The sequence below is a fragment of the Rhinolophus sinicus genome, linkage group LG02 (genome assembly GCF_036562045.2).
Source record: "Rhinolophus sinicus isolate RSC01 linkage group LG02, ASM3656204v1, whole genome shotgun sequence".
NCBI lineage: Eukaryota > Metazoa > Chordata > Mammalia > Chiroptera > Rhinolophidae > Rhinolophus > Rhinolophus sinicus.
The window spans coordinates 33,847,011-33,867,253 of NC_133752.1; the positions used below are offsets into that span (position 1 = coordinate 33,847,011).

General features: G+C 35.7%; 1 protein-coding gene across 10 annotated transcripts in view; it reads left to right on the plus strand.

Annotated features, from left to right (window-relative positions):
* Positions 1-20,243, plus strand: part of SLC9B1 (solute carrier family 9 member B1) — a 62,393-nt gene that overhangs the window by 10,300 nt on the left and 31,850 nt on the right. For 8 of the 10 annotated variants that reach the window (XM_074322933.1, XM_074322947.1, XM_074322950.1 and 5 more), the window contains exons 2-3: positions 5,051-5,120; positions 6,789-6,924. In XM_074322933.1, coding sequence (XP_074179034.1) covers positions 5,051-5,120; positions 6,789-6,924 — 206 coding nt within the window. Of the gene's footprint in view, positions 1-4,997; positions 5,121-6,788; positions 6,925-20,243 lie in introns of all 10 variants that reach the window. The other 2 variants (XM_074322921.1, XM_019738904.2) reach the window with 2 other exon arrangements.

Below are 20,243 nucleotides of genomic sequence, written 5' to 3' on the forward strand. Positions count from 1 at the left end.
CACTCTAATAAATATATAAGCACAAACAGATAAATGTCCTGAAGAAAATGATCAGTGTTCTATAAGAGCATATAAAAACTACATGACTGAGCTTAGGGGCAGACCTGGTGTCACAAATATTTCTCTGAGGATATGGTATTTGAACTGAGGGATAAAAAAGAGTTAACCAAATGAAGGGGAGATTGGTGGTGGGGAGTCTTTCAATTAGAAGAACAAGCAAGTGGTCATCCCCTGCAGAAGAAATCTGGCAGTTTCAAGGAACTGAAAGAACATCAGAGTGCCTAGGAGTGATAAAAATGGATAGGGAATGATATGAAATTAGTCTAGAGAGGCAGCCAAGGACCAGATTGTGCAGGATCCTGTAGGTCATTGCAGTGGGCTGAATGTATGCCCCCAAAATCTTAACCCCCAATGAGGTGGTCTTAGGGGGTGGGACCTTTGGGAAGTAATTAGGTCATGAGGGTAGAGTCATTATAAAGGGACGTGTACCCTTATAAAAGGGACCCCAGGGTGCTCTCTAGCTCTCTCTTTGCCATATGAGGATACAATGAGAAGTTGGCAGTCTGCAAACTGAAGAGAGCCTTCACCAGAACCCAACCATGCTAGGACCCTGATCTTGGATGTCCGGCCTTCAGAACTGTGAGGAATAAATTTCTGTTGTAAGCCACCCAGTTATGGTACTTTGTTGTAGTAACCTGAACTAAGACAGTCATGTAAATATTTTTGTCTTTATCCTAAAGCCAGTGAAGAACATTGGGGCACTCAACCACTGAACTAGTGGAGGATTGCTGGATGGAACCTTCAGGATCTTCAACTTTAAGCAGTTGAGAAGGATGAGGCTACATAGGAGATAGGGAAGGAATAAGAAAGATGGTGGGGGAGGGGACAGGGTGGCAGAAATGAGAGAGTAGTTTAACAAAAGCCAAAAGAAAAATGCTTCATTGTGTCATATGGTCAATTAGAGATTATTTATGACCTTCATTAGAATTATTTTGTGGAGTGAAAGGAGTAGAACCTTAACTACAGGACATTGAGGAGTGAATGAGCATGCAAGCCACAGAATGAGAGCAAATATTTGTAAGTCATATATCAGATAAGTGATTAATATCCAGGATATAAAAATAACTCGTACAACTCAACAACAGAAAACAACCCAATTTTAAAATGGGCAAAGTGTTCTGGAAAAAATTTAAAAATTAAAAAAAATAAAAATGGGCAAAGGACTTAAATAGGCATTTCTACAAAGAAGATATACAAATGGCCAATAAGCAAATGAAAAGATGCTCAGTATCACTAATCATTAGGGAAATGCAAATCAAAAGCACAGTGAGATACCATTTCACACTCATTAGGATGGCTATTATCAAAAAACAAAATAACAAAAACTACATGGAGAAATTGGAACCCTTGTGCATTGCCGGTGTGATTATAAAACGGTATAGTCACTGTGGAAAACAGAATGACAGTTCCTCAAAAAAATTAAACATAGAATTACCATATGATCCAGCAGTTCTACTTCCATTTTTAAAAATGGGCAAGAGACTTGAACAGACACTTTACTAAAGAATATAATCAAATGGCCAGTAATTATGTGAAGATATATTAGTCATCAAGAAAATGCAACTTAAATCCACAATGCAATGTCACCAGAATAACTAAAAGGAAAAAGATGATGATACTGAGGTTAACAAGGATTCGAGTACTATTAAAGAGTACTGGGTTCAAATTCTAGCCATGCTCCTTGCTAGCTGTATGACTTTGGGAAAATTACTTAACCTTCCTTGGTCTCAGTTTCAACCTGTGTAAAATGAGGATAATTGTCGAGTCCCGTGGGATGAGGGTTGTGGGGAGTGAGGAGGGCGGTGCAGGGTTAAGAAAAGACAGTCGCCATGAATAGAGTGCAAGCGGGGCCAAGGGACCTGCAGCCTCAAGGACTGGGCTGGGCTAATCGGGGCCTGCGCATTAGCTTGTATTAGTTAGGTGGGGAAGTAAAGGAGATAAAGTTTGTCAATCTCAAGATCTGTGAATTCCATACATTATAATAGGAAACTGATTCAAGCCAATCACCCTTGCCTGCAGGCAGCTGAACCATGAGTCTCAGGATGTATGTACCTCCCCAAGGGACACAACCTATATGCATGTGAATAGATGGAGAGCACATCACTGAGTCACTTCCCCTGCAGGTTGTGGGAAGGAATGCAGCTGCAGAGGCAGAGGCTCTCCTTAGCCCGGGGAAGGTGGGGGCTGTACCCACCTCTATGAACCCCGTGGGTTCTCCTGTTGGTCCCCACTCAACTGCACCTGGCTTGAGTGCCCCCCCCCCATGGGGAATCTTACTCGTCATTGGTAGACCACCCATCTTTTTGGGGCCAAACAGGGAGACATAAGGTGCCAACACAAAGGTGAAGCAAAGTCCCTGAAAGGATCCGTCTCACAGACTCTCCTTTCTTTGGGGGCAGGTACAAGGAGACAGACGGGTAGGCTGCTGCGTGGCCACAGATAATAATAGTAAATAACTCAGAGTTGTGAGATTCGAATGAGATGATTCATGTTAAATGTTTAACATAATCCAACTGTGTCAGCTGTTATATCATTTAATCTTGACAATAAATTAATATTGTATCATTATTTCACAGATAAGGAAATTGAGACATAGGGAAATAAATCACTTCCCACAGTTATTAAAAGATAAAGGGGAGAGTGAAATACATTTCTAGCTCAACTCCAGAGTCCTTACTTTTAGTTACTATGCATACCACCTACCAATTCCACTCTTGACAGGTATGTAAAGAGAGTATTAAGTAATTGCCTGGCACAAATATTGCTCAACACCGTATCTTATAGCAGCTAACCTGTACATTTATTATTCAGACTCCTTATCTAGGTTTTGAAGCTCTAATGCATGATGTGCTTGCTTGAATTCCAAGTCCTGCTATTCTAATTATGACATAATTGCAAATCTTAAAATACACCGCCTGGTTTCTTGATGTCTCTGCTTGTATGATTCTTGGTGTTTTGTTTGCCAGCTCCTAGTCCACCTGCCTAATTATGACTCACAATTTCTCCTCATTTAGGTCATAGTTCAGATGTCACCTCGATCACTATAGCATTATCCTGGTTTTTGTTTCTTCAGTACTTAATCACAATCTGAAAATTGTTTGTCTTTCTCTTACCCCCAACAAGAATATATGCTCCACGAGAACAGAAACCTACATTTCTCTTTTGTTTTGTTTGCTGATTTATCTTCAGATCCCAGAAGAGTAGACATTAAAAAAATTACTGGCTGGGGGCCGGCCCGGTGGCGCAGGCGGTTGGAGCTCCATGCTCCAACTCCGAAGGCTGCCAGTTCGATTCCCACATGGGCCAGTGGGCTCTCAACCACAAGGTTGCCAGTTCAACTCCTCAAGTCCCGCAAGGGATGGTGGGCAGCGCCCCTTGCAACTAAGATTGAACACGGCACCTTGAGCTGAGCTGCTGTTGAGCTCCCGGATAACCCAGTTGGTTGGAGCACGGGCTCTCAACCACAAGGTTGCCAGTTCAATTCCTTGACTCCTGTGGGGGATGGTGGGCTGTGCCCCCTGCAACTAACAACAGCAACTGGACCTGGAGCTGAGCTGCGCCCTCCACAACTAAGATTGAAAAGACAACAACTTGACTTGGAAAAAAGTCCTGGAAGTACACAGTTCCCCAATAAAGTCCTGTTCCCCTTCCCCAATAAAATTAAAAAAAAAAATTACTGGCTGGATGAACTTTGTGCCCTGACCTCACAATTCGTGTCGACCTCAAATTTTTAATGGCCCTAACCCTTGGCCTGTCCCTGGAGAACTTGACACAGCTTAGGTGATTCATCAAGCTTCCTGTTCATAGAACTTACTAACATTTAGCTTCTGGTCTAACAGCTAGTGACAGGTAGTCATTCTAAGGACAGGGTAGTAATTTTGATAGTCATGTTAAAATGGATTTTTTTTCTAAAGGGACTTAGGCATCTAATTTTTTTAGTATATGTGATGCCGAAGCGAGCACTAGACATCTAATTTTTTCATCAAATTTAAAAAATAAATGTTATTTTCTGTTTAATGTCATAAATTCAGTTATGATCCCTTATAGGAGTTTATACACTGATATTTTCCTTCATTAAAGTGAGACAGTATATGTAAAACCCCTAAAGTATAGTAGGTACTCAAATGTTAATATTCTTTTTCATTAAAAATTTTTATTATTAAAATTGCTTGCCTTAAAAAAAAAAAAAGTACAGATAGTTGAATCACTAGGGGAGTTGGTCTTGATTAAACACCTAAAAATTAAAACTTGAAATACTAAATTTTGTCCTCAACAATTTTTTGTCCACAATTCAAGAATTGAAAAATATTTTCAATTCTTTAAAGGCAAAGGTACTCTCCCTACTAGAGTAGCTCCCTACTCAAAAGCAGCAAAGATCCCAGAAAAGGTAGAAACAACAGATGTTTTAAAATAAAAGTTTTCAGACCTCATTCTTCTTTTGACTGGTTCTAGTTCATTGTTTTATTTTCTAGTTCATTCTTATTCACAATAAAACTTATTTTATTTTGTTTAAGTGTTTACCTTACAGCCCTTTCAAATTGACCATGTATTAAAGACAGCATGTATCAGTAACTTATAGATGTACGTATTAATGTAGTTGATCATATTTTAAATTTTCTTGGAGTCTCTTATGTAGGAATGTGACTGAAGATAGAATACATCAAAGTTGGAAATTATCTCAAGTATAAAATAAAGAGCTGGGTTTTCTAATACATGCCTTTAAGATACAGCCCAGCATTGTGAACTATTGAGAAAGTAGTACATTTCTGTATGATGTTTTTTTTAATACTTGTGCACCTGACTTTGGTTAATAACTTTAAAATGAATACTGGAACTGTTTTGATTAAAAAGGTATCTGACTTGACTATGATACAACTTTATGATTTAAAAAAATCATTAAGAAATTAATCCCACTTAACTATGTGTGTTTTTTTCAGATGGACTTATAGTCCTATTTTTTCTTTCAAATAATTTTTCTTTTAAATATTAGCATGTACACCACAGAACAAAATAATGAAGATTTGGAGGATAAAAACATCCAATCATCTACAACTCCTCAGGTAAAAACTTAAAACTATATATGACATAAAAATCAATCTGTCCTTAAAATTTATTTCCAAATTATTAGGGTTTTTTTCATATATCGAGTTAAAAAATGAATAGTCATTTTAAATAGCTAATTTTAATAGGTCCTAAGAAATGAGCAAAAGGAATGAAAAGATAAATAAGGGTGACTACAGACTATTTTGGAGATAAAGAGGACATATTTTAGGAATAATGGAAATACGGCTTATTATTTCTTGCCATGTCCAGGAAAAACTCAGTAATTTAGACTATAAGAAGTAAATAAAGACAAATCTAAACTAATTAAAATGTTGTGCTATACTTGAAGAGACCCACGTTTTGTTTTTGCAAGTGTATAGAGTAAGTCACTAGACATTTTGTTGGTCCAGTTTTACTAAATAGTAATTGTTTGTATTAGAATTACAGGGTTTTTAAATTTTTTTTTAAATAGAGGTTTCTACCATTCTTAAGGGCCAAAAAGTTCTTTTAAATATTTAAAATATTCACCACTAATTCTGATAACTGCTTTTATCTGTAAAAACTTCATCCTAGTCTATGTCAATTTATTATAAATTTGGGAATAATAAAACTTAAAATAATATGGTTTTACTGTATATGACCTTTCACCCACCCTAATCAAAATTCACCTTTGTGTCTTTACCTTGGTCCTTTTGTACAGTGACAGACTTTCTCAAAGTCTCTACACCAGAGCTCCAACAGAGTAATCACGATCAGGTTTAAAGAACTTTGATCTTAAAGAACTACATAATTCATTTATATGCGCTGCTGTGGTGCCCATCTCCCTAGTTATTGTTTTATTTCCTTTCCCTTCCTTATTCTGTCCATGCTCGCTAGCCTTTGTTACCATTTCTTGTGACAATGTGATGTTCTCTCCCCCCTGCACTCAAAGTATTATCAATACAAAGTGTTGGCCTGTGTGTACACACATACTCGTACACACACACGCACGCACACACACACAGACACAATAACGACAGTAAGGCAAATTTGAAGCTCTCTATTCCAGGATTAACTACTCTGTTTTTTTGTTTGTTTGTTTGTTTGTTTTGTTTTGTTTTTTTACCTTGGGAGGAGCTTCTCGATAGTCTCACAAACTTTTTTTTTTCTAAATCAGCAGTTTCATAATTAGACTAACTACCATTAAAAGCCTGGATGATCTCAATATATTATCTCTAAATAATAGTGGAAACATGAAACTTGAACTTCTGAAGGCTTGATATATTGTTCTCATTTTTCTTTCAAATATGTAACTTTTCAAATGAGTCCATGATAAGTTATATTTCACCTCCTTTCCAATTTAGTTGTATTTTCATTCCACAGTTTTGTTGAGCAATCTTTGGGAGTTAAACTGAGGAGAGACACTTTTAATTATTCTACCCACACCGTAGTCTCACTTTTTTGGTATACTTATGAATCACAGATGAAAATGGCAGGGAGTCAGGTCTATAAAAAACTCAGTCAAGGTGCCCTGCAAAATGCTCAGCTGTGCTATCCCCATACTCGTATGTCAATATCACATTGATATAGAGCATGAATATACTTTTGTATGTGTAAGTCTTTATGTTGACAATAATAATGAGTTAAACATTTATAAAATTGTATGGAAAGTATATTTCTTAAAAGATTTCTTTGTTTTACTTAAGATCCTCCAAGATAATAATACTAGTGAACACGAAGAAATTAAGGAGAATGTCTTCTCAGAAACAGAGGAAACAAAACCACAGATGGAAGAGAATTGTTGTCCTCCACGAGGAACACTGAATAAGATTATTACAAATGGTATGTGAAATAAGAAATGTAAGTGGAGAGAAAATGAGAAATATATTTGATAAATATGAAACCACAAGCCAGCAAAGCCACTGCTTAATCTACAGAGGGTGCCAAAAAAATGTACACACATTTTAAGAAAGGAAAAAACTATTAAAATTGTAATATTCAATATACACCAATAACAAAAGATGAATACAAGTCACATTTGACTTCCGCAATTACAAGAGGTGCTCAAAGTGGTTACCATCAGCGTGTAGACACTTCTGATGACGGCGCACTACTGCTTGAGCAATGTTGACCAAAGTGTCCACTTGTATACATTTTTTTGGCACCCCCAGTTTATACTCCAGATCAAATGATCAGCTCTATTACAAGCAATATGTGAACAAAAGGAAATGTTTCCTTGAATCTGTCAAAAATAATAATTGCTTAACAGGTCTATATTTTAAAGAGTTTTGTGCTTTTTTGATGTTAAATTCTGGGGATGAGAAACAGCACTGATTAAAGATTTTTATTTAAAACGTACTTCTCACATTTATTTTTAAGTTGGCTGGAAAGGACATTATACTTCTGGCAATATTAATGTTCTTATTAAATTATGCCCCTAGTTTTAAAACAACTGCTGCATTGTAATGAGATGTATAAAATTTGCTGTCCCACTAAAATTTTAAAGTATGTCGTTGTCACCAAATATGTATATGATATTCTTAAATTTTTTTCTAGATATTCTATATGATTTAACTTAGAAAGATTTTGACTTCTAGAAGTACAGAACCTATAGAGAACAAAAATTATTTTAAAATATGATGAAGGATAAGCAATTGAAATTTCAAAATTTTATTTTCTTCTTTGCTGCTTGCTAACTTTAAACTTTGGAAAGCAAATTTTATCAATTGATTTTGCATTTAGTAAATGTTGCTTTTTAATTAACATCAGTATTTTTAAGGCCCTGAATCTAAACTAAACTAGGACACCTGCCAGTGTAAGTGGTTGGACACCTCTATAAATGTAATTCCATGCGTAGGTCTTACAAGCATGTTCCCATGACCCTAATTAGTGGGCAGTTTCTATAGAACAGTTGTTAGAGTAGGGCCGGGGCTGAAAGAGAGAAAAATGTATTGATCACCAAAGACTTTCTTTTGAGGTTGAGGACTGCAGTTTGCTCATGAACTAATTGAGGATAACAAGAGTACTGAAAATACAAACTTACTTAGGTCCATAACCCATTTCCTCCTTTGTTTTCTTTCACTTTTGATTTTGCCATTTTAGAGAAGTTTATAGGGAAAGGAGTTTCTGTGATTGTATCTTGGGGGGGTTATATTTTTGTTCTCTTTTTCACTTTCTCTCTCTCCTTCTCACACACCCTATATTCACACTAAAGAAACCCTTAAAACAGTATATTCTCTGGATAATAGAAATATAACTGCATTTTCTCTACAATTCATACTTAATTCACCAATTCCACAGTGTATGCAAGTTAATTTAAGTAAGAAATCTAAACTCTCAACCACACATAGAAATCAGTCTCATCACTTTTAATCACATTGTTTATATCCCTTACTTGGGAAGTGGCTTGCCTAGTCCCAAAGAAATGGCTATTCTAGGGCAATAGGCTATTCCTCCTTTTTAAGTTCTTTTTAGTTTACTTTCAATAAAGGTACTAATTTATTTTCATGAAGCTGTTTTTCCTTTCAATAAATGAAAGGAAAGCTTTATTATATATCTAACTATGATTTTTAAATAATCTTGAGGCCAGAATTTCTCCATTAAAATCTTATCAGTTTTATGAAGTAAGCAGCCTTGGAAGTTTAGAGCTCAAAAATAATATCCCAGAACCTTCCAGATTCTGGTCCAGCATCATCATTCCATCCTAACAACAAATAAAATGCTGAACTGAAAAATTGACAAAGAAGTGAGGTCACAGGGCAAATTACTGCCCCCCAAATTGGAGACAGATGGGTGGATACAGAGAATCATAACAGAGCAGAAACCTCTGTGGGAACCAGTACCAGGGCAGGAAAACCAAAATTGTAATTGTAAATTGGCTGGAGGCTCAGTGTGGACAATTCTGAGAATAAAACTCCGGAGGGAACCCAGTCGTGGTGTGAGGGGAACACACTTTTGTGAGTTTTTACCTCTAGGAGCCATGGGGGGTGGGTGGCAGTTAAGCACTGTGAAATACACCAGAGCATTCAGTTCTTTTTTTTACAAGACCTGTCCTCAAGAGAAACTATTTTATCAGAGCCCAACCCACCTGGGAGAAGAGAAATACCCTACTTCAGTCCCCTCTAGCCATCCTGGGGGGGTACAAACAGAAAATAAAGCAAAACCTGAGAGGCAATAGTGAAAGTCACAGCCCAGGGTTGCAGGCTCACTAAAAGACTGGAACCTAGTCATAGGACTGTAAACTCTTCCCCTCCCACCACACATTACCACCACATTACCAGAGGTCCTTTTACCCAGAACCAAATGTTTGCCTTTGAACAAAAATATACACACTGTATTAAAAGGCAAAAAACAAAACAAAACAAAACACCCCCACAGTTTGAAGAGACAGAGAAAGCATCAAAACCAGACCCAGATTTGGCAGGGATGTTGGAATTATCAGACCATGAATTTAAAACAACTATAACTAATATACTAAGGGCTCCAGTGGAAAAGTAGACAACAGGTAAGAACAGATTGGTAATGTAAGCAGAGAGATGGATATTCTAAGAATCAAAAAGAAGTGCTAGGAATTAAAGACACTATAACAAAAATAATGAATGCCTTTGATGGCTTTAGTAGTAAACTGTACACAGCTGAGGAAAGAATATCTAAGCTTGGGGATATGTCAATAGAAACTTCCAAAACTGAAAAGCAAAGAGAAGAAAATATTGGGGGAAAAAAGAAATAGAATATCCAAGAACTGTGGGACAACTACAAAAGGTGTAACATACTGGTAATTGGAATTCAAGGTGTGATCAAGAAATATGGTGAGTATTTAAAATAGAAACATTTATTACAGTAAAAGACACATTGCCATTGACCCCCCCACAAAATACTCCTCCTCACTTCAAACACCCTTATCCCATTGTTCCTGCCACTTTCTGAAGCAGTTTTGGAAGTCCTTTTTCCTGAGTGTCTTTACTTTATCCTCCATCGTGACAACACTCTGTGTCACGCATCGCTCCTGGTACAGCAATTTCTGTCAAATAAAGACATTACGATGTGTCCTCATCCACCTTACTCACCGGATCTGGCACCGTGCAACTTCTGGCTCTTCCCCAAAATCAAAATGACCATGAGAGGAAAATGTTTTGAATAGATTCAGGACATCAAGGCAGCCAGGACAGCACAACTAAAGACATTCACAAAAGAGGACTTCCAGAACTGCTTCAGAAAGTGGCAAGAATTGATGGGATAAGTGTGTTCAAAGTGAGAGGGAGTATTTTGAGGGGGATTAATGGCAATGTGTCTTTTACTGTAATAAAATTTTTCTATTTAAATATTCACCATATTTTTTATCACACCTTGTATTATTAAATATAGTTACCACACTATATTTTACATCTCCATAACTTAATTATTTTATAACTGGAAGTATGTACCTTTTGACTGCCTTTACCCATCTCTGACCCCACACCTCTGGCAATCATCAATCTGATCTCTGTATCTATGAGCTCAGTTTTGTTTTTATATATACCACATATAAGTTAGGTCGTATGGTATTTGTCGTTCTCTAACTTATTTCACTTAGCATAATGACCTCCAAGTCCATCAATGTTGACACAAGTGTCAAAATTTTCTTTTTATGGATGAATAATATTCATTGTATATACAAGTATACACACCTCATTTCCTGTATCCATTCAATCATTAATAGCCACTTAGATTGTTTCCATATCTTGGCTACTGTAAATAATGCTGCAATGAACATGGGGGTAAATATATCTTTTCCAGTTAATGTTTTAATTTTTTGGACAAATACCCAAAAGGGGACTTGCAGGATCATATGGTAGTTCTAGTTTTGATTTTTTGAGAAACTTCTGTACTGTTTTCCATAGTGGATTCACCAATTTACATCTCCACCAACACTGCGCATGAGTTCCCTTTTCTCCTCGCCAACACTTGTTATTTCTTGTCATTTTGATAATAGCCATTCTAACAGGTGTGAGGTGATACCTCATTGTGGTTTTGATTTGAATTTTCATGATGATTAGTGATGTTGAGCATCTTTCCATGTACCTGTTGGCCATCTGTATGTTGTCTTTGGAAAATTTTCAATGCAGATCCTCTATTTTCAATTGGATTGTTTGTTTCTTTTGCTGTTGAATTGTATGTGTTCTTTATACAGTAGGTGCCAAAAAAAAAAGTATATATATGTTAAGAAAGGAAAAAACTGTATTAAAATTATAATACAATGAATGACACTAGCATTCATTTGGTTAATGCCATCTTTGAGTGAACGTCATACTACACATTGCTACATAATTCAATTCAACTTTGAAAAGTAATGCATAGATAACATCTCTTAAAATGTGTATACACTATTTTGGCACCACCAGTATATTTTGGATATTAATCCCTTAACAGATATATGATTTGCAAATATTTTCTCTCATTTAGTAGGTTGACTTTTTATTTTGTTGATAGTTTCCTTAGCTGTCCAAACTTTTTAGTTTGATGTAGTCCTGCATCTTTTTGCTTTTGTTACCTTTGCTTTAGGTATCAAATACAAAAAAAAAAAAAAAAAAAAAAAAAAAATCATTACCAAGACCAAGAGTTTTATGGTTTCAGGCCTTATATTCAAGTCTTTAATCCATTTTGATTTAATTTTTGTACATAGTATAGATAGAGGTCCAATTTCATTCTTTTGCATGGGGCTGTCCAGTTTTCCCAACACTATTTATTGAAGAGACTGTCCTTTCTCATTGTATATTCTTGTCTCCTTTTTTGGAAGGGTTCATCCATTATCTCCTAATATCTAGAGTTGCTACTAAGATATAGTATGCAAATCTGTTTATGATTCCTTTGGAAATGGCTTTTTTTTAAGTACCTAGAAGATTTTAGAATCTTCTATATATCCTTGACATTACAACATTCACATTGATAAGTGTAGATAGGACCCTTTCATCCTTTGTATTGGGCACTTCATTGAACCTTTCAATTTGAACACTGAGAAATTTGCATATTAATTACTTGACAGTTTTCCCGCTCTACTCACTTTTTTCTTTATTCTCTCTTCTAGTCAGATATTTTTCATTTTTCCAGTTTTTCATTTCAGCAATCATACTTATTTTATCTCCAAAAACTTTTTTTTGTTCTCTAATTGTTTCTTTCATGTGGTATTCTGTTCTTATTTTATGTATGTTCTCAAATCTCTGAAAACATAATTTTATTTTTTTCTTTTGTTTTATTCTGGTCCCTGAATTATCTGTTTTTTCTGAGATCAGGTTTTTAGTTTGTTTTACTTGACTTTTCACTTTCATGCTGCTGGTTCTTATTTTATGCTGGTGATCCTTGGTTATCTGATATTTAACACGTTGCGTACGGCGGGGTTTAAATCCCTCATGAAGATTCTCGTGATCCGTACGCAACGTGTTAAGAAGGAAGGTCTCAGTAGCTTATGTTGATATACTACTCATATGCTGCTCTGAAAGTAGGACTGTTTTCTTGTTGGGTTCCTACTCTGAGAGTCTTCTGCTTGGGCAGGACAAAGCTTTATTGACTAATGGGCTTTGGCTTGTGGTGTATGGACATAGAGCTGGCTATGATGTCAGGGATTTTCCCCATACCAGAATGAGATGTTTTCACTCTGGAACTCCAACAATTACTCCTGAAGCTTTAGTTGTCCCTTATATAATACATTCATTTATTTAAAGTATGATAAATGCTTGCAGTCTCTAAGCACAGGAATGGAGAGAAAAGTGGAGTTGCAGACTGGAGCGATTGTTCCATTTCCAAACCCTTGATTAATTTCCCTCTTTTCAGCCCCATTTCCTCACTCCTGCCTTTAGTTGTATACCACCTCCAAGCCTAAGATTCTTTCAGTTTCCATTGTCAGTTGGATTTTTTTTTTTGGTAGTCGTTAACTCACATATTCAAGGATACAGCTTTTTCCACCCATTTCCATCCTTCATCTTGGTCTTATTTGCTTTCATCTCCCAGAATTGTGTGTGACAACCACTGTATCTTCTCCCCTAATTGTCTTTATGGTTGTGTATGTGTTCCTTTTTGTATGTCTATACTTTTATTTCAGTTGTCTCGTGTGCCCTGTCTGCCATCTTGAGCTAGCTTGGTTTTCTACTATTTCCTTCTCTCCCTTCACCTCATCTTTTTTACATAATGAAAACTCTCATTATTTAGTTTATCTGCTCTCAGCTTATTGTTGAGCAATTAGCAAATAGGTTAATTTTAAAGGAGGTGCTTGTTTATTCATGTAAATATCTAGTTAGTAAAATAGCATGAAACATGATTAACTACAGAAAATATATATGGGGTAGAGAAAATTGTTATAGCCTTGCTGGAATAAAGGTGTTAGGAAAAATAGAACCCAAGGAATCTTTATAGTAGGGCCCTCACAGTAATTTTCTGCCCAAAGCAGTCTCGTTTTTATTTATACCCAAGTATAATCTTCTATTTCAGCTGTTAGAATGGGAGCTAGGAAACTACAGCCCATAGACCAAATCCAGTTCCTACTTGTTTTATAAAGTTCTATTGTGCCAAAATGGCAAACTTGAGTAGTTGTAACAGAGACCATATGACTCATAATGTCAAAAATATTTCCAATCTGAGCCTTTACTGAAAAGATTTTCTGACCTCTCTCCTAGAAGATCATTTCTATACCATGTCCCCCTCCCGCCCCCGTCTTTCTTTTTTCGGGAATTGAGCTGCAATTTAATAAATAATCTTAAAGCCCAAATTTTTCTACTACCCCATATATAACCTGGGTGGCCATCACCAGATCAGAGCATCTTTGGATCTTAAATTGACTGAATTCTATCTAATTCCACTCCCTCCCCCAATAACATAGTGACTAAACTTGTTCCATATACTCTCCATATTTTTTTAAATAGCAAACACTTGATTTTAGTGTATTTGGATTTTTTTCTCTTCTTGAATCAGTTTTAGTAATTTGTGTCTTCCTAGGAATTTGTCTAGTTCCTCTAAGTTGTCTCATTTTTTGGCTTGAAGTTTGTATTTCCCTAGCATTCTTTTAATTTCTGTAGGGTCTATGGTGATGTTTCCTCTTTCATTCCTGATTTTGGTAATTTATATCTTCTCTCTTTTTTCTTGGTGAGTCTAGCTAAAGATGTATCCATTTTGATGAACTTCTCAAATAATTGTTTTTGTTTCATTGATTTGTCTCCAATTTTTTTTTCTATTTAATTATTTTCCACTCCAATCCTTTGTATTTCATGCATCCTACTTATTTTTGGTTTGGTTTACTTACCTTTTTCTAACTTCTTGAGCTGAAAGTTTTTGTTGTCAATTTTAGATTATTCTTTCTGTGTAATAGTTTTTAAAGCTATTAGACATTTCCCTCTATACACATAGCATCCCATTGATATTGATGTGTTGTGTTTTACTATATATCCTCTTTAAGATATATTGTAATTCCCCTTTTGTTTACTTTGATTTATGATTACTGTATGCATGATGTATCTTTTCCATCCTTTTACATTAAGCCTATCTGTATGTTTCATCTAAAGTGTGTTTCTTGTAGACATCATATAGTTAGATCTTGCTTTTTTAAAATCAAGTATGGCAAACTTTTTTTTCTCCACTGTTCTATGTACTTTATATACAATTTGTCATTTAGTTCTCACAGGAATTCTGTAAGATATATTCTTTTCTTAAATTGCAAATAAGAAAACTGATACTCAAAGAGATTACATAACTTTACCCAAATCACAGAAATAACAAGTTTGTAGAGTCAGTGGGTATTACGTGCCATTGAGTCAGCTCCAACTCCTGTTGAGTTGGCACCTATGAATGAGTGATACCCACAATGGTTTGTCCTCAACAGCCCTGCTCAGCTCCTGTAGACTCACGCCTATGATTTTTTTTATGGAGTCACCCATCTCATATTTGGTCTTCCTCTTTTCCTGCTGCCTTCAATTTTTCCCAGTATAATTGTCTTTTCCAAAGCGCCCTGACATCTCATGATGTACCCAATGTAGGACAGCTTCAGTTTTGTCATTTTTGCCTCCAGTGATGTTTTCAGACTTAATTTCCTCTAGGACCTATTTGTTCATCTTTCTGGTAGACCAGTGTATCTGTAGAGTTCTTCTCTAATACCATATTTGAAATGAATCTTTTTTTTTTCCTATCAGCCTTCTTCACTGTCCAACTTATGCAGTATTTGGACCCAAATCTGTCTGTAAAACTCAAGTGTTTGTCAAGAACTGTGAAGGGTCTGAAATTTCACCCTGCTTGCAAGTTGCCATCCCGACTGTTACTGTTTTATGGATGTGGGCAGAAACATGGGGGACTCCTAGGTCAAAAAATAAAGAACTTTATTATGCATGGCACAGCGAGCAGCATGCACATCATCATATTTGTGTTAGTTCTCTTTGTCCCCAAGTCCCATGGGGTGGTGTTGATGGGGCAGAATAATGCCAGCACACACAATAAGTGTTATTAAAAGGAAAAGGAACCCTGAGCTTAGGGAACCCAAATAGTTTATAATGAGAAGTAAGCATGCCTGGCTTTTGCTCTGAAAGGAGACACCATCTATTTGTCCCAAAGCTGTAGGCAAACTTTCCTTTTGCTCCAGAAGAACACATTGTCTTTATCTTACAATTCTATTCTTGATACAAGCATCCTTACAAAGATATTCCAGAACTAAGTGTAGTTAGTGCCTCTGATCACAAGACATACAGAAATATGAGAGACCCATGGAGAATGTCTTACAAAAAATGTTTTCCATCAAACCAAAGTGTTCTAGTTAATTCTGTTTAACAAATTCCCCGAAACCTAGTGACATAAAAACCACAACTATTTTATTATACTCAAGGATCCAGTGCATCAGGACTTTATGCAGGGTCAGAGATGATAACTCATCTCTGCTCCATGATCTCTTGGTGGACTCAAATGGCCAGGGAAGGAACAGCCATAAATTCTGGGGTTAGAATTATCTAGAGATTAATTCTCTTTTCTATAGCCTGGGCTGAAATGACCTCAAAGCTGGGCTCAGCGTGGCTTTGATTGTACTTGGGTATACAGCTATGTAGTTTTGTAGTTTGAAACCAAAAAGAACTGACACTCTCTTGAAGTGTCTATATATGGTTTCTTCATTTTGCTTCACTATTTACAGTATGTAAGATAGGGCCAAGAGCAATTATTCTAAAAAGCATCCAGAGAGCAAGTATTTCAAGAAAACCAAAAGAAGGATGCAGGGCCATTTACTGTTTCTCCTCAGAAATCATATAAGCATCTCCCACCAACATCTTGACTGGTTGAAGCAGTAATGAGCCAACCCAGATTCAAGGCCATAAATATGCCATCTTGTGGGGAGGTTGTCAAAAAAGTTGAGGGTCATGTTTAGTAACCACTACTCACATTGACTCCACAATTATAAGTAGGTGTTTTCCTGCCTCGCTTGCTTGACACTCTCCCATCCTCTGTTCTTTTTCTAGGTACTCAATGCCTTTTAATTTTATAAATTATCTGTAAAAAATTTGCCCCTTGATCACATTTCTATGCATCCTATTCCCCACTTCTTTGATAGAAATCCTGTTCTCTCAGTTTTGTTCTCTCATCTATGTTGCTAAAGTTTAGTGTGAATTACTTTAATGAAATAATCCCCTAAAGTTTTGAATCATTGACCAATTTAAAAGTTTCAGAGGTTCTTCACATATCAGATGGGGAATAAACTAATCAAAATGAACCATAATTAGCAGAAGGTATGAGTGAGTACATTCTTCTGCTTCCCATGTATTTCTCATCTCCTCCTCAGCCCCTATACTGCCCCAAACTAAAACACGAGCAAAGACATTCTGTCATTTTACGTCAGAGGAAGATACCACCATTTAGCTATGCCTCTCAACTCTCCCTCAAAGATGCATTTTTAAATTAATCTCAGGGGTACAAAACAACATAGTGATTAGACATTTCTATAACTCACAAAATGATAACCCCAATAAGTCTATTATTACCCATGAGACACTGGACATAGTTATTAGAATATTGATTATTTCCCCTATGCTGTACTCTATATCCCTGTCAGTGTATTTTTAATTATAGTTGACATTCAATATTATTTTATATTAGTTTCAGGTGTACAGCATAGTGGTTAGACATTTAAATAATTTATGAAGTGATCCTCCTGATAAGTCTAGTATCTGTCTAACACTATACATAGTTTTTACAATATTATTGAGTATATTCCCTGTACTGTACTTTACATCCCCATGACTATTTTGTAACTGCCAATTTGTACTTCTTAACCCCTTAACCTTTCTCGCCCCCTCCCATCCAGTAACCATCACTTTGTTCTGTGTATATATGGGTCTGTTTTTGTTTTGTTTGTTCATTTTGTTCTTTGGATTCCACATATAAGTGAGATCATATGGTCTCTGTCTTTCTCAGTCTGACTTATTTCCCTTAGGATAACACCTTCAATGTTGGTCCATCTATGTTGTCACAAATGGTAAGATTTCAGTCTCTCTTATGACAGAATAATACTCCATTGTTATATGTACCACATCTTCATTATCCAGTTGTCTATTGATGGGCATTTTGGTTGTTTCCATATCTTGGCTATGGTAAATAGTGCAGCAGTAAACATAAGGGTGCATATATCTTTTAGAATTAGTGTTTTGGATTTCTTGGGATAAATTGCTGGGTCAGAAAGTAGTTTTATTTTTAATTTTTTGAGGAACCTCCATACTGTTTTCCATAGTGACAGCACTAATTTGCAATACCACTAACAGTGCACGAGGGTTTCCTTTTCTCTACATCCTCACCAACACTTGTTATTTGTTGATTTATTGATGATAGCCATTTTTTCAGGTGTGAGGTGATATCTCACTGTGGTTTTTATTTGCATTTCTTTGATGACTAGTGATGTTGAGCATCTTTTCATATGTCTATTAGCCATCCATATGTCCTCTTTGGAGAAATGTTGTATGAGTATTTTATGAATCTTGGATATTGAGCCCTTATCAGATGTACCATTGGTGAATATCTTTTCCCATTCAGTAGGATGTGTTTTTTTGCTCATGGTTTCCTTTGCTGTGAAAAATTTTTAGTTTGATGTAGTCCCATTTGTTTTGTTTTGTTTTTTTTTTCTTTGTTTCCCTTGTCCGAGGAGATATATCAGTAAAAATATTACTAAGGGTAATGTCTGAGAGTTTACTGCCTATTGTTTCTTCTAGGAGTTTTATGGTTTCTGGTCTTACATTTAAGTCTTTAATCCATTTTGAATTTATTCTTGTATATGCAGTAAGAACGTGGTCCAGTTTCATTTTTTTTGTATCTATCCAGTTTCCCAGCAGCATTTATTGAGTAGACTTTCTTTACCCCAATGTATATTCTGGCTTCCTTTGTCATAGACTAAACAACCATATAGGCATAGATTTATTTCTGGGCTCTATTCTGTCCCATTGATCTGTGTATCTGTTTTTATGCCAGTACCATGCTGTTTTGATTACTATGGCCTTGTAGTATAGTTTGATACTTGTCAGGTAGCATGATACCTTCAGCTTTGTTCTTCTTTCTCAAAATTGCAATGGCTACTCAGGGTCTTTTTGGTTCCATATAAATTTTAGGATTATTTGCTTTAGTTCAGTGAAAAATGTCATTGGTATTTTGATAGGGATTGCACTGAATCTATAGATTGATTTGGGTAGTATGAATATTGTAACTATATTCTTCCTATTCATTAGCATGGGACATGCTTCCATTTATTTGTATGTTCTTTAATTTATCTCTTCAATGTCTTATGATTTTCTGAGTACAGGTCTTTTACTTCCTTAGTTAAAGTTATTCCTAATTGCAATTGTAAATGGGATTGTTTTCTTAATTTGTCTTTTGCTAGTTTACTATTGGTGTATAAAATTGCAACCAATTTCTGAATATTAATTTGGTATCCTGCTACTTTACTAAATTCACTTATCAGTTCTAATAGTTTTTTTGGTGGAATCTCTGGGGTTCTCTATGTATAGTATCATGACATCTGCAAATGAGTTTTCTTCTTCCTTTCCAATTTGTATGCTTTTTTTTTTTTTTCTGTCTGATTTCTGTGGCTAGGACTTCCAGTAATATGTTGAATGAGCATGGTGAAGGTGGACATCCTTGCCTTGTTCTGATCTTAAGGGGAATGCTTTTAGCTTTTCCCCATTGAGTATGATATTAGCTGTGTGTTTGTCACATATGGCCTTTATTATGATGGGATATGTTCCTGTATTTCCACTTTGCTGAGAGTTTTTATCATAAGTGGTTGCTAGACTTTGTCAAATGCTTTTTCTGCATCTATTGATATGATCATATGATTTTTCTGTTTCATTTTGTTTATGTGGTGTATCACATTAATTAATTTGCAGATATTGAACCAACGTTGCATACAAGGAATAAATCTCATTTGATCATATTGTATGATCTTTCGATGTATTGCTGAATTCAGTTTGCTAATATTTTGTTGAGGATTTTTGCATCTATGTTTATCAAGGATATTGGTCTATAATTTTCTTTTTTTGTATTGCCTTTGTCTGGTTTTGGAATCGGTGTAGTGGTGGCCTCGTAGAATGAGCTTGGGAGCCTCCCCCTTCTCTTGACTTTTTTGGAATAGTTTGAGAAGAATGGTGTTAATTCTTTTTGAATGTTTGGTAAAATTCACCTGTGAAGCCATCTGGCCCAGGACTTTTGTTTTTTTGGGAGCTTGTTGATTACTGATTCAATTTCGTTAGTAGTAATCGATTGGTTAATGTTTTCTGTTTTTTCTTGATTCAGCCTTGGAAGATTGTATGCTTCTAGGAATTTATCCGTTTCTTCCAGATTGTCCAATTTGTTGGTGTATAATTGCTCTTAGAATTTTTGAAATTTTTTTGTATTTCTGTGGTGTCTGTTGTTACTTCTCCTCTTTCATTTCTGATTTTTTTTTCTTGTGTTTTTTTTTCTTGATGCATCTAGTTAGAGGTTTATCAATTTTGTTTATCTTTTCAAAGAATCTGCTCTTGTTTGGTTATTGATCTTTTGTATTTTTTTTTTTAACGTCTTCCATTTATTTCCACTCTGATCTTTATTATTGCCTTCCTTTTACTTTATTATTTCCTTTTGTGCCTTGGACTTTGTTTGCTGTTTTTTCTCCAATTCCCTTAGGTATAAGGTTAGATTGTTTATTT